This window comes from Sceloporus occidentalis, unplaced genomic scaffold (genome assembly GCF_023333645.1).
Source record: "Sceloporus occidentalis isolate IW3139 unplaced genomic scaffold, rSceOcc1.0.p SCAF_19, whole genome shotgun sequence".
In the NCBI taxonomy this organism is placed as follows: Eukaryota; Metazoa; Chordata; class Lepidosauria; order Squamata; family Phrynosomatidae; genus Sceloporus; species Sceloporus occidentalis.
In genome coordinates, this window is record NW_028316999.1 from 8,600,600 (window position 1) to 8,616,908 (window position 16,309).

A 16,309-nucleotide genomic window follows, 5' to 3' on the forward strand; every position below is an offset into this window, starting at 1 on the left:
CATGTCTTTAATAGTAATAAAATGTACATGTCATCCGGAAGTAGAGATTACCTCCATATAGAAAACTTTAAAGGAAGACACTTTAAACAGTTATTTTATTTACACCTTTTATAAGAAGCTTTTTTGATATCTCACTTCGTCTAAAGTTTTAGAAAAATAGTTTTCACTTGTCTTTCCCACCAACATCATCTTAAGCCTTGCTCTTACTTATTAGTGTTTGGCTGATGTTAATACATGATAGAGACCTGCTTGTACCTGCTTGTATTCTGCAATACTGTGCACGTATAATATATAGAAAATATGAGATAGACATCAATGAGACATGTTATCTCAATTGGTGAACATGGGCTAATGTAGATAGTAGGCAGGTAGCAGAGGAGACCCTGAAATTGCTACAAGGTAAGAGGAAGTAAGTTTGTGGTGTTAGTGTCAGATTGTGTGAGCAAAACAGCAAACATACATTGTATAAATTGTACAAACATATTACATTAAAAACCACATGCTTGGGATCTTAGCAGATACCATCATATTTACACAGTCTGAAGCAAAGTTGTGTACGCCGCTTATCCACAAGACAAGCTCTATTTGCGCAAATATTTTTGTACTGAATATAAGAATCAAAACTGGCTCACAACTATGTCAAACTGATAAGGATTATAGTCTGCTTCAACCCATTGTAAGTAATATCTATAGTGATAACTTAAGTGTTACGTATTTCTTAACAAATTTCAACCAAAACACCAACTTATTCTGGAGTTTCAAAAGGATCCCTCAAGACAAGGAAAAGAAAAATAAAAGTAAACATCTCAGGGGTTCTGTGGACCTCAAGCTACTAGTATGAAACTTTAGTATGTCCCACTGCTGTAGGAGCTGCACAAGATTGCTTAAAAATAACAAACAGTTAATGTTGCCTCTCTCAGCTACCATATAATATAATCCTGATTTTATTAGGTGTAAACCATTAAGCCTGACACATGTTTCCTCCTGACTTTAACCACACCTTTTTTCACTGGATTCAATGTGAGGAGACAAAGCCTTTATCATAGTCATTGGAATACATACATCAAGCTTAATAGTTTACACGTAATACATGTTATATATATATATATATATATATATATATATATATATATATATATATATTATTATTATTATTATTTATTTATTTATTTATTTTTTAATGCCCACCTCCGCTATGTTGGTTCAGCCAAGATGTACCGCATGAAGATATACAAGTATACATAATTATTAAAATAGCAATGCACACAATTAGTTTAATAAAAAATAGCTTGGTGTATGAGTCTCAAGGTTCAATTTAACACGTAACAACTCCACAAATACCATATTTGCTTGATTATAAGACAAGGTTTTATAACCAAGGTTTTATAATCTTCTTATAATCAGGGTCATCTTATCATCAGACCTCAAATAGAGGTCTGACTATGAGACTAAGATCCAGATCCCTCCGCTGCTGGTGCTTCTGACTCCCTGGTGTGTAGTCGGGGTAGCGGGTAGATGTCTATGCGATTCACGGAAGGAGGTGCCGCAAAGGAGGTCTACGCGATTCGTGGAAGGAGGTGCTGTTCCTACTAGAACAGCTGAACTTTATTTGTGATTAATCAGAGTCACTTTAAATGATGGCAGGTGTGTAATGACTTCTATTTAACACGAGTTTGAATGTGATTGGTTAATTCTGAACACAGCCCCAGTTATAAGAGGGTGTGCACACTTATGCAACCAGGTTATTGTGAGCTTTTTCCCCCCTCAAAGATTTCAGCTTGTTTTGCAATTGAATTGTTTACATTAAAGGTGGAAAAGTTCTGACATGATTTATCTTTGTCTCATTCTTTAAAATCACAAGAACCTGGCATTTAGGGGTGTGTAGACTTTTTACATCCACTGTATGTGTACTGGAAAGAACATACTCAGCTTTGTTAAAGAGCTTTAGTGGACCACAGTTGCATAGTTGTAAAATGCTTTTACTTTCTATTAAGCATCCATTTAATTCTTAAATACTCCAATGTACTTATGCCCATAGTATCAGGTAGGTAACCACCTACACAGGAAGTGTATTATGAAGGATAACTGCCCTCTCTGCTCAAAACGTTCTTCTTGTCTTCTTTAAATTTCAGAACCATAACTCCTCTAATTCCTAAATGTGGCCATATAATCAGTTACATTATGGTTCCTTTCTGATCACCGAGTACACCTCTGCCCCTAGGGATGCAATTACGATTGCTCTGATGTAGGGAACGACCACTAGTGTAAAATAATAATACTCTCATATATTTCCCATCTGTATGATTTTTGTTTAAATTATTTTTCATTTCTCTAAAAATTCTAAAGGCTTGATATGTTGTTGCTATAGAAACTGGAAATTAATTAGCAAGTTATACAGTATTTGACTGGATACTCTGTATGAAGTGCCACTTCATTTGATAAACCCTTTGATTCTTCGTCTGCTCTATAACAAGAAGCCAAATCCACTTCACCTATAAAAGAACAGAGGCAGCATCTTCAAGAAATATCAAGAGAAACAGATTTTTCAGATACTGAATCCTTTATCTTCCTAGCCTACCACCCTTGCTTTGTTAAATAAGGTGCTTGAGCTGTATTTTTGTAAATTATATTTGGTTTGTAGGCAAAAACCTAATAGACAATATAAATATCCTAAATCAAAAAGTACAGTGAAAAAATCAAATACACTGTAAGAAATCATTTTTTATACTTTTATTTTGTTCTGCACATTTTAGGCCTGAATGCAACTTGAGTGCTAGGAACATATGGTATCAATTAAGTGACGTAGTTTAGAGGGTCTTCTGTGGAATGCCGGTGTATCCTATTACTGTTCCAATAGGATTCCTTTACGTATACCCTAACCAAATGTAAAGGGGTATAAATTGGCATGACTACAAGGACAAGGTCTCTTTTCCACGCTCTCATCTTCATCTCACCAAGATACTTAGCCTACAGTACCTTTTATCAACATTTGTTCCAGCATTGGTATTGTATGAGAATAAGGAGAAACAAAAGTTGAGAAACGTAATGAAAATGATTAAGATTTTTAATACATTACTTGATGGTGGTGTTAATCTGACTAATAATGATGTTAGTCAAAGTAATTCACAGAGTAGTGACATGGTTAAAAATGAGATGCACAAATGTGTGTGCAATAGAAAAGGAATGTCCTAAATGTGATTTATTAACTGAAGAGATTTCTGATTTGTCGGATTGCTTAGAAATTAAGAATTTGTTAATTACAAAATTGCAGAAAGATTTGAAACAAGTTTGTGTAATTACAAGGGGAGATAGACAAAGACACAGCTTAATTCCAGAAAATGTAGAGGATGAACCAGAGGTCAGTTCAGAATAGGAACTGCAAAGGAAGAAGCTTAGAAATAAAGCAGCAAAATTAAAATTACAGATACAAAGCGAATTAATGAAATTACTTAAAGAAATACCGCCGTATAATTCTAATTTGGATGCATTTGGTAATGCAGATGTATTTGAATCGAATACAGAGAAGCATAATTTGGCTAATGAACAACGAAACAGATTATTTAAAATTTGGTTACCTACATACATGAGTAGAAGATTAGTAGCTCCAATAAGTACTCTTATAGTGGAGGATGATGAAATCATCCATGGAACAGATAAGGATAGACTCCAACAGTTGATTAAGTTTACAACTGGAAATGAAAATCCAACACTTGACATACTAGAAAACCTGAAACCTACAATTTCAGAGGATCCATTTTCTTTTTTGTTAAGATTTGAGCAGGCATATAGAATAGTTTTTAAAATTTCTGATGATGAATGTCCTGCTTCTATGATACAAGTGTTTGTTAAAAAGTTTAAATATTTGGATCCTACTAGTATTGCAATTGCTTCGGATATGCAAACACTTGAGGCTGCTGCTGCGTTTATTGATAAAATCAGAAGGGAACGCAAAAATGAAAAGGTTAAAATGAATGTGGCTGCTATTAACAAAAGTTTTTACACACACAGAAAGGAAAGGGTTAATTCCTTTCATCCCCCTTCCCCTCCTCAGGAGTTTAAAAGGAACCACATGTTGGCTCCCAGGGGACAAAGGATTTGGAACAAAGAACCTATACAGTTTTCTATTGTAACAAACCAGGTCACATTAAAAAACAATGTCGTAAACTTTTTTATGATATGCAATGTAAAGGACAAGGGAAATCAAATGGATTTATTCACACGTCTGACCAAATAGATAGAAGGAATCCAGTACACACTACATCACAGAGAGAATCTCCATATGCACCACTCATTAGAGAAGTCAGGGAAATTGTAGCTACTGCAAATAATGCTGCTTTAGAAAACAGACATAGTTATGTTGATAACACATGCAGTGCTAAGGATAAATTACTTGTTCCACAATGACGGTCTGAGACCCTGCCCCCGCGTCCACTTGAATTTTTGGCTCCGGTTTATTTGGATGGTTGTGGCAGACCTCATGTACGGGGTTTTCTAAAGGGTCATGATACTGAATTCTTGATTGACACAGGAGCACAGCTAAGTGTAACCAGTGTGAAGTTACCGTTGTCGCACGAGGCACCTAAATGTACTGTTATAGGATTTGACAAAACAGGTGGTGCTACTGCAACATTAATATCAGATATTCCTTTAGAAATACCAGGATATTTAAAAACGAAAATTGATATTTGGTATTGCAAGGATGTTGATAATATTATTGGTACTGATGTAATGCAGAAAAGAGGTTGGATTGTTGATCTTTGAAATAAGGCTATTTGGAAAGATGCTAAGGGTAGAAAACCAGTGTTGGTAGATCCCTCAGAATACGGTGATTTGGGATTTGTATGTCCAGTAGAGGCAATTTCTACAGAAATACAATGGCCATATACTGGTAATAACCAATGTCTTAAAGAGATAGTACAAAAATTTCCTTTACTTTGGGCACAAAGTAAAAATGAATGTGGGAGATTCAAAGATGTAATGATTGAGATACAGGGACCTGATCCTCCAGCTCAGCGACAATACAGGTTTCCACCAGAAGCAATAAATTCAATTGCAAGTGTGGTAAATGATCTGGAACAAAGAGGGGTGGTAAGGAAATCAAACAGTCCATGCAACAACCCTCTATAGCCTGTTAAAAAAACTGATGATTCATGGAGATTAACTATTGATTTAAGAGTATTAAACAAATACACACCAGCTTCAGCACATGTGGTAGCAGATACTCCAGATATGATGTCACGACTACTGGCAAATGCTAAAGTTTTTACTGTGTTAGATGTGAGTAATGGTTTCTTTTCAGTACCTCTCACACAGAGCTGTCAGTATAAATTTGCTTTTACTTTTCAGAATCAGCAATATGTGTTTACTGTTTTACCCCAAGGATTTCACAGTTCACCAACTTATTTTCACCAGGCATTGGCAAATGTTTTGTCTAAATTTTCTAAACCAGAATGCTTGCTACAATATGTTGATGACATGCTTCTGCAAACTGAAACTGAAGAAGAACATTTGATTCTTTTGACTGAATTATTTTCTCTGTTGCAGGAATCTGGGTTAAAATTGAACACACGTAAGGTGAAACTGATGCAACCAGAAGTACAATACTTAGGGGTTCATATTGGTCCAGGACATAGAAAGCCAGTACAGGAAAGAATTAAAACAATTGCTTCACTTCCAGTACCAAGGCATTAATACAGTTTTTGGGATTGATGAATTTTTCCAGGGAATTCATTGAAGGATTTGCTGAAAAAGCAAAACCTTTATATGACCTGTTAAAAGATAATGAATCTTGTTTTGGTCCATGGCAGGAAGAGCATCAAAATTCTTTTGAAGTTCTTAAACAAGATCTGCAAAGGGCACCTACTTTAGCTACCATACATCCTACTGCACCGTTTGCTATTCAAGTACATACGTCTGAGACGGCTGTCTCAGCAGTACTTTTACAATTGCAACAAGAAACATGGAGAATTGTAGGATACTTTTCCAAGGTTCTTTCCCCAGTGGAAAGAGGATTGGATGTTTGTGCAAGGCATTTAGTTGGAGTGCATTTTGCTGTAATGGCATCTGAGCACATAGTGGGGTTTAAAGATATCATTCTCCAAACACCACATACACCTTTGAAACTTTTACTTGAAAAGGGAATACCAGGTGTTTCAAATCAGAGATTTTCACAGTGGTTGTTGGCATTGTCTTCTAAAAGAATCACGGTGGATCATAAGGCTAAGTATGTGCTTCCACAACTTATGCAATATGAAGGTAAACCACATGAGTGTATTGTAAACTTAGAAGATGATCTTCCTTCGGTTTTCAGAAAGGAGGTAGGAAAATTTGATGAATCTGTATTTGTTAATGGGTCCAGATTTTGTTCAGATGGAAAGTATTACACAGGATATTCCATTTGGTATCCAGAAAGAGGGTATTCAATTGAACATAAATTGCCAGGACACTTCTCAGCACAAAGAGCAGAATTGGAAGCTGTAAAAACTGCATTGGAGATTGAGGACAAAGAAAGTAAAGGCCCCCTAGTGATCTATAGTGATAGTTCATATGTAGTAAGATCATTGACAGAACATTTACCAATATGGAAAAGAAGAGGCTTTGTAGATGCTTCAAACAAAGTGTTAACACACAAAGATTCACTTGAAGCTATATTTGAACTTGCTTTTCAAGTTCCAGAATTTCATGCCATAGTTAAAGTACCAGCACATAGAAAGGACAAAGATTTTCACAGTGTAGGGAATGAAACAGCTGACATGTTAGCCAAACGGGCAGCTTTAACAGGTGAACCCGTATACCAAACTGAACCTATAGTCATAGCATTGGTAAAAAAGGCAAGTACGCAGTCTCCCTCATTTGCAGAGGAACAAGCAAAGGATCCATCCCTTGCTGCCTCTCGGGTTGATCCGAAACCTCCATTTGTTCATGAGAACGGGGTTTTGTGTCATGACCAAAATGGAGAATTACGTCCTGTTATGCCTGAACATTTGAAGACTTTCTTTACACAGTATAATCATGAAAGCCTAGGTCATATAGGACAAAAGAGGTTGTTAGAAGTACTAAAGGAGAAATTTTATTGGGAAAAAATGGAAGAAACAGTACAGCAAGTAGTGCAATCATGTCTCATCTGTGCACAGGTAAATCCTAGGCCCAAAGGACAAAAACCACCAATGCAACGCATAGCACCAGCAGATGGTCCATGGTCTACATTGCAAATAGATTTCATAGGTCCATTACCAGCAGGAAAAAATGGGTTGAAATATGCCTTAGTGGTAGTAGATGTATTTTCTAAATGGGTAGAATGTATACCATTAAGGAAAGATGATTCTTTTTGTACAGCACAAGCTTTGTGGTGTCATATCTTCAGCAGATGGGGTTTTCCTAGAATGCTTGAATCCGATAGAGGTACTAATTTCACTGGTAAGGTTATGCAGTCTTTATGCGCAATTTTGGGAATAGACCAACTATTTCATGTTCCATATCACCCACAATCATCTGGTATTGTGGAACGTATGAACAGAACATTGAAATCAAGACTTGCAAAAATGTTACTTGACAAAGGTTATACGTGGGTAGAAGCTCTCCCAGCTGTTCTTATGGGTATTAGAGGTACAACATCATCAGCTACACAGTATACACCTTTTGAACTTATGACTGGTAGAAAAATGCCACTTGCTTTCCCTCATGAACCATATTTGTCCACGCCACAAAAAGATGCTATTACTAAAACAAAATGGTTACAATTGTTGCAAGATAACTTAGCAGAGCTCCTTCCATTTGCAGCAACCCGTATGCAGAAAATGGCACCTCCAGATTTTTCAAAGTTTTCAAAGGGGGGTATGGTCATGATAAAAACTTTTAGGAAAACTGGTCCATGGGAGGCAAATTGGGAAGGCCCGTATAACATTATAGATACAATGGGCAAGATAATGTTAAAAGTTCAACGACCATTGGATAATGCGAGTAACAAACGCAGACAAAAATGTTTTTGGGTTCATTCTGATCAATGTAAATTGTATATAACTAAATATTGATATTGTATATTTTGTTTTCCCTAGTGTGTACAAAACAGATCCATGGGTGATGCAGACTCCAACAAAAGTTCCTTATGGCAAAGACATTTGACTTTCAAGAAGAGACAATCTTTTTTGTTTATAGCAGTTCTGATGACGACAATACTGATGATTGACTGTTTTAAGGAGGATCCACAAATTGAAGATCTACAGATTCGACAACTAACTAGCCAAATTAACGAAACTCAAGTGTTCCCAGACATTATTAGAAAGAAGAGAGAAATTGATGATTTTAATGGTCATGTGTGTTTTGGTGTAATGAAAGGGTACTTATCAGTATGTAACATTAGAATTAACTTTACTAGACAAAGTAATGTAAGGTTAAATGTTACGATAGGGCCTAAACATTTATTTAGTTGGACTAAAGGGACCTACACACAAGATGATGAAAAATGTGGGTCTTGGGATCATATTATAAATGAAGTAGCGTACTTGAGTGTAGTTATACATGGTGATGTGATAGTAAATTGGTCTGGAGATCTAACACCAAATACTCCAGGTTTGACAGTAACTAAAGATGGAGAAACTAGAACAAAGGTATTATACACGGAACAAGTATGGTATAAATTTCTGCAACCAGGAACAATACTACAAAATAACATATCAAATACACCTATAGTATGGAAAATACAAGCATTTAGGGATTCAAAGTTTGTAAATGTGGAAATGGCAATAACTGTAACAGATTTGATTATTCCTAATATAGAAGTATTTCCTAATTCTATAGAGATCCTATAAGGAAGGGATCAATTAGTGTTGACATGTAGTATTGAGTCGGTGTTATCTCCTGAGTCTTTAATGACATGGATTAAGGGTGATGAGTTCCTGGGAAGTTTTTCTAATGCAAATCCGAGTATGATACATAGAGGTCTAGTAGGTAGAGTAGAATGGTCTGAGAAGAGATTTACATATCATCAAGACCAGCCTACTCTCAATGACAAGGGGAATTATCAGTGTTGTTTAAGATTGAAAAATTTTGAAAGGAAATGTTTAGATGTAAATGTTACTGTCATCTCACCAACAATATCTGTGTGTGAAAACAAAATTTTTAAAGAATCAAGTCCATTTCAGGTAAACTATCTCCATTCCAAACCTCTCCTTTTAGATGGTAAATTTATAACAATAATTTGGAATTTTAATATATCAGAATGGAAAATTTCATCTAGATTTCCACAATGCAAAAAATATTTATTAAATATGGAAAGAGGTGTTGATGACTGGTTTGGTAGAAATAATACAAATTTGAATAGGAAAAAGAGAAATGTAATACAAGGAATTTTAACAGGTGTAAATACAGTAGAAATGTATTTTAAGACACTAAAGTCTGATTTGGAAACTGCAGGGTTAATAGGAAGTAAAGAAACACATATTCAACAAGGTTTAAACAAAATCTTGGAGAATATGATAATAAAAACAGCTTCTGTGATAGGACCTGCAGTGCAACATCTCCAGGAAGCAACCATGGCTTTAATGACTAATGCTGATTTATCAGAAGCAGCCAGAGCATGCTTGGAAATCCAAATTGAATATTCTACTGACTTCAAAATAATGGCACAAGCATTCCAAGGTGGTATTACTCCTCTAGGAATTCTACGTAGTTTACCTGAAGAATTTACATTTGCTCGAAATCATACTGATTTATGGGTAAATAAATGGTTAGGATGTAGTAATGATGTGTGTAAAGGTACATCTTTAATACCAATGGCAGGTAAAGAAGAAACATTATTCCCGATGAGAGTATTGGGAATACCTGTCAGTAGTACACAATTATTATTTTATAAATTAGAGTATCCTGATTTTGTTTTTTCCACAGATATGTCAGAACCGGAACAGTTAGATTTGTCTGCATGTTTACATTTTGTGTCCAAAATTATTTGTTTGTCTCATCAAGCTGAGACTATATATCATTCATGTTTTCATAACCAGAGCTCATGTTCAGGTACAATTCAAAGTGTGAAAACATCTAACGATCTTGTAACGCCTATAGAGAAAGGTAGAGTATGTGTACAGGTAATGTCTAATGGGGAATTGATTAAAGCAATGTTTCCTAAATGTACGCATACAGAAATATTATCGAAAGGTCTGTATTGTATTGATGGCGATCCAATAGCAATATATATATATGGAACTCAGATTAATGTTTCTCAAATTAATTCTCAAAAATTAAATGTTTTGCCACTACAGTTTAATTTATCACAAGTAAGTGAATTTCCATGGCAAAAGTGGGCAAATGAGATAAGAAAAGATGTAGGATTTTTAAATGTCTTGCAAAAACAATTAAAAGAAGCACAGATTGTATTTCAACATGAGCAAGGTAAACTCAAAAACATAGAACATGAATGGTCAATAGTCTCAGGTACATCTTGGTGGAAAAACTTTGCTAAGTCAACAGAAATTATGGCAAAATCATCTGTTGGCTCCGCTATCACCAATGTTTTGTTACATCCATTTATTATTGTTTTATTTGTGTCTTTTATATGTATTATTTTTCAAATATGTTTATTATGTAGAATAAGAAAATCATATTTAACTATTCGAGAAAAGATAAAGCAAGGAGAGATGATATTAAGGGAAACTTTAAGACGTAGGATGCATCAGTCTTCCACAGATTCTTTTTTATAATATTATCGTTTACATATCTTCCCGCACTCACTGAATGGGATACGAATGTGATACGAATGTTGTATGAATGGACAGCAAACATTTATTTATGGTACATAACCATAAACAGGGGGAAGTGTAAGAAATCATTTTTTATACTTTTATTTTGTTCTGCACATTTTAGGCCTGAATGCAACTTGAGTGCTAGGAACATATGGTATCAATTAAGTGACGTAGTTTAGAGGGTCTTCTGTGGAATGCCGGTGTATCCTATTACTGTTCCAATAGGATTCCTTTACGTATACCCTAACCAAATGTAAAGGGGTATAAATTGGCATGACTACAAGGACAAGGTCTCTTTTCCACGCTCTCATCTTCATCTCACCAAGATACTTAGCCTACAGTACCTTTTATCAACATTTGTTCCAGCATTGGTATTGTATGAATTGATAATTTGTTATCGAATAAACCTTATTAATAAGACATAGAAGCTGTGGTCTTGATTGCTGTTTGATCACTGGAGAAGCTTAGATATTCAAGACAAAGAATATTCTAACATACACACACAGAACTTCATGATGAACATGACATTAATATTATTGATTTAAATAGTCATCATAGTCCTACAGTGCTTTACAGTGTGTAAATAGGATATAACAAACAGTGCATCACATAACAACTCGGACTTACAGAAACAAAATACGAGGAGAGCCATGCTGAAACAAGCTTGCACTGTATTGTTAAAAGTGGCATTTTGCTCTATGAATACATCTACTTCTATATAGACATTTAAATGATGGAGCCATGCTGTAATTGACGCTGCCACAATATATCACATGTGAACTTGTATAAAGTAAAATGAACTTGTATGAAGTGCTGGACAAATATCACGCTGGCTCTTCGGGGCTTGGCTCTCCACCCTTTTGCAGAAGTCGGGCGCAATGCTGTTTTGGAGAACCTCGAATCTACGGCCACCGAGCCAGTCCAGCCATTTGAAATTACGGATGAATTGGGCATTCCCTTATTTGACCTGAGGGCTCTTCATTACCCACGTTCTACAGAGTGGACTCCATTTGCGCATATTACGGAGTCCCTCATATTCTGGCTGCGTTGGCCCTTAGACAAGGAGGTCCGTCATGCTTGAGGTCCAAATGCCCATGTCCCACGTTACGAGCCAAGGTGTTTAACACCCCGGAGTTCTATCAGTCCTTCGTGACCTTCCTCACTAAAAACGGGAAGAATCCCAGGAAGGTTATTGAGCAGAGGCAACGCTTGATGCAGGATAAACTCCTTGACGTGTCGGGTCCGTTGACCCAGATATTTCAGATGGCCGATGAGGCACAAGGCCGCCCTCTTCAAACTAAATGTCAAGTTGGCAGAGCTGGCCCCAGGGAACTGGGCCTGGAAGCTAACGGCCTTCTCTTCGGGGAGAAATTTCTTGGAACTATCCTCTCTGCTCGACCAAGGAGGCAATCGAATACATTGCAGGCCCTCCTTGTTTCCTGAGCAACATTTTCTTGGTGTGCAAGAAATCGGGGGAGTTTTGCCCTGTTACCAACCTTTGCTCACTCAACTCCCATGTCGTGTACAGACGTTTCAAGATGGAGGGAATCCATCTTCTGCGCAATCTTCTCCGCAAGAACGATTGGTTTACGCGACTAGATCTGAAGAACGCCTATCTTACGGTCCCCGTCCATCCGGACGACAGGAGATACCTTCAGTTTCGTTAGCAGGGGCATCTTTGGCAATTCACGTGCCTCCCATTCGGTCTCAGCTTCGCACCCTGGTGCTTCATGGAGCTTTTGAAGACGGTCATGGAGTTCTTTCGCGCACAGGGTGTTCCTTCTATTATTTATCTGGACGACGTGCTTCTCATGGCGCACGACAGGGAGACTCTACTCTGGTATACGTCCCTCATGGTGCGCCTTGTCCGGGATCTCGGTTTTATCATCAATGAGACAAAATCAGTGCTTGTTCCAGCCCAGTCTGTTCAGATTCTCCGTTTCATGGTGGACTCCGTGGCAGCAGTTCACCGGTTAACTCCTGCCAAGGTGACATCCATCAAGAAGGAGATTCGGAGACCAGAGACTACTCAGCCGTCAGTTTGTTTCCCTCGGGGATCTCGCCAGGGTTATCGGCCTTCTGTCCCTACAGACCCGTACCCTACAGGGCCCTACAAAAGTTGAAGACCCGTCATCTCCTGGTGTCAGGCTTGTACGACCATTTTATCCCTCTTTCAGACAAGGCGCGATTGGAACTTCGCTGGTGGCTCATAAACATGGACGCGTGGAACGGCTAAGTCATTTTCGGCTCAGTTCCGGATTTTGTCTTGCATTTAGACCCCAGCCTTGGTCGCTGGGGGGCAGCGTGCGAAGAGATCGTGACGGGGGGCCTGTGGACCAGCAAGGAATGAGAGTTGCACATCAATTGTTTGGAACTCATCGTGGGATCCTTTGCAGTCTGCAGCTCACTGGTGCTTTGCATGGACAACGTGTCCGCAGCGCACTATATCAACCGCCAGGGAGGTCCGCGGTCGAGACTTTTACCAGAACTTACCAAAGATCTCTACCAGTACTGCCTGGACAATCATCTGTCCATTCGGGCAGAATATCTTCCCTGGAAAGACAATCTGGTGATGGACTGGTTCTCCAGCCACTGGAGGGACACAAGCAATTGGCGCCTCCTTCCCAGCGTTTTTTGTGTCCTCGACCACCATCGAGGTCCTGCTTCTGGATCCGGAGGGAAATGAATCCTTATCCCCTCATTCTCCATGATTGGCTGTCGCTGGTAGCCTGGACTGTTTCAAGGGATCCTGAAATGTGTCAGGCAATGGCTAGAGATTTAATCTGGGGATCCTGGGCTCCTGGCACTCGGAAATTTTATCTCCAGGCTTGGGGTGTTGTCACAGAACTGGGTCCATACAGACAACTGTAAAGACCCAGAGCGCCCAAAGATGGAGTTCAGGAGGTATAGCGCAGTAGTGGAGTTGGACATGGCCTGATGCAGGGCGACTGCACTCTCCCAGGTGGGCATCTAGGGTTGAGCCACATACCAGCGCCCTGACATAGCGGCAGATGATGACAGAACAGAACTTGGAGATATCCTAAAGGCACCCTGGAGCAGGCATGAGACATAGCACTGGAATCATGTGCAGGATGTTGCAGGCTGGAAGTAGGGAAGCTAAGCAGATTATATAGCAGAAACATAAGCAAGGGAGACCAAGCAAGGAACATAACCAGACAAGACATACATGATACAGGGCACAACAAAGGACAGGGAACAAGGCAAGGAATACAGGGGAAGGAGTGAGGAGCCGGAATCCTCGGACACTTCTCCTTTAAGCAAGGATAGGACATCTTAACTGGGACATGGGGAGAGGAGAGAGGAACTGAAATCCTCAGATGATTCAGGGAAGAAGGGCAAAGGTACATAAGAGACCGACAAACATGAATACAGGAACTAGCCTAGGACTATGTGATAACAATTGGAGATTCAGTGACATAATATGGCCATAGAATGCTTAGCCCACCACTACGCCAAAGTACTCCAATGACGGTGGGTCCTAATGCTAAAGCCTGCTTACTGAATTACTAATAAACTAAACATTGAATCCAAACACAGAACCCAGAAGGACATACCTTTAGACTGTAGACTGAGACAAACAGAACAAATGGGTGTGACACACCTTATAAAGGAAACAGGAGCTGAAGCAAAGAAAAGAACTAGAATCCAGGAATCAGAGATACAGAACAGAGCATACGGAAATCCAGGAATGGATCACAGCAAAACATGGGAACTGAGGCAAGGCAGGGAAAAACAGATATGCAGCTCCGCAGCCTGGATGGAACACAGTATTGATCCCTTTGTGGCACTCCTAAATTTTTTCACCCATCTTTATTCTCAGGGCATATCCTATCGGATCATTAACTTGTTCGGGAATGATCCTATGGTTTGTCTTCTGCGTGGCATTCGGTTTGTGTGTCCTCTATCTGCTCGCTATACGGTCTTTTGGCAAGTCTCTCGGGTTCTTAGGTTTGTGGGGGCATGGATGGATAACGACCGTCTGTCTTTTTGCCAGTTATCTGCAAAGCTTCTCCTGTGCCTCCTCTTTTTTTGGTGTGTGTCCCTGATGTCAGAGCCTTTGATGGCAATTCTTTTTCTCTCAAGGGTGTCTCAGTTTCTGACTCTTGTAGGACCAAGTCTCACTCCATTTCAGTGTCCTACCCCTATTTCCCTGATTGGCCTAGGCTCTGTGTGGCACACTGTATGCAATCCTATCTTGCGGTTTCACATCAGTTTAGAGCTTCTTCGTCTGGGCCTCTTTATTTCCATTCAGACCTTGGCCAGGTGGATTAAGTGAATTCTTCATCTGGCTGGGATCGAGGAATTTTTCGGAGCTCATTTGCTGTGGGGCGCCGCAGCTTCAGAGGCTTTCTCCTCAGGGAGCTCCCATTCACACATTATGTCCGCGGCAGATTGGTCTCGGGAATCTAAGCTTCGGACCTTTTATTTTCGGCCTTATCCACACACCTCGTTTGCGCTTCTAGGACGGCGTTATAATAGCAAAATATGAAGCCTCCCGTCTTGCTATAACAATAAGGGATTAATCTAGCCTTGGCGCAGAATTAATCTAAATTTTATTATAGACAGGAGGCGAGTATTTTCCCTCCCTTGTTCTGTCCCTCCCTGGGCTATTTTCCTTGGCTGTTGTCTATTGTCAATTGTTATCATATTGCTGTCTCCTATGATCAGTTGTTTATTGTTGCCAGGTGTTCATATTTCTCACCTGGTACTGTCACATTGTTTTTACTCAGGTGGTTCTTCGGCTCTGTGAGGTGCTCCAGTCCTGGTCCTATCTCTGCTGTTTGATGCCTTCCTCAGTTGCATGGCAGTTCCGTTCCTGTTCTGCTTACCTGCAAAGAAAGAGGAGGAGTGGCTGCGCTCTGGGACTGATATATTGTGCTGCTTATTTTTCATGGATATGCAAAATACTCGCCTCCTGTCTTTAAATAAATTAATCTGTACCAAGGCTAGATTGATCCCTAATTGCCTCCTTAGTTACTAAATTAACATTTAACAAATGTAAGCTCCCAGGCATGATTACTGCCAGCCCTGTTGAATCCAAACATCAATTGAAAAGAACCTGTCCTGCAAAGTGAAGTAGGCTGAAAGGTCTCAAGAAGCAGCACACGATGCCAAGATTTAAAAAAAATTAAGAACCGATGAGAAATAAAGTAATTGACATCTATCAGTACCATTTATTTGTACTTGGAGGGGGGGCTGGTTGAATAGATTATAGAGAGTTGCTATAAATGTCATGCTTTCCAGCTGGACTCAGGCCTTAGTTGCATTGCCTCATGGTTCTATCCATGGGCTGATACTTTTTAGTTTAGTTATCAATGACTTGGAAGAAGGTATTGGAAGCAATGTCTTAATTTGTGCAGATGATATAAAATTAGATAAAATAATAAAGTCTCAGCAGGATGTAATTTCTGTGCAAAGGCAAAATAAGAGAACAGGGACTGGCTGGGCTGGGGAGCAATTGCCCCCTAGGCCATCCTAAATCTAAATTAAACAGCTGCTGCACATGACCGGATTAACATAGGGGCTGATGGAGCTGCAGCTCCAGGCCCCTACCT

The 16,309-nt window shown here is 38.9% G+C and overlaps 1 protein-coding gene across 1 annotated transcript; it reads left to right on the forward strand.

Moving 5' to 3' along the window:
- The first annotated feature begins 5,708 nt into the window (after positions 1-5,708).
- Positions 5,709-11,814, forward strand: LOC149302373 (protein NYNRIN-like). Its single transcript, XM_089482446.1, has 3 exons — positions 5,709-7,959; positions 9,412-9,713; positions 11,545-11,814. Exons 1-3 carry the CDS (start codon positions 5,709-5,711, stop codon positions 11,812-11,814), a joined length of 2,823 nt encoding a protein of 940 aa, XP_089338572.1.
- Positions 11,815-16,309: the final 4,495 nt, after the last annotated feature.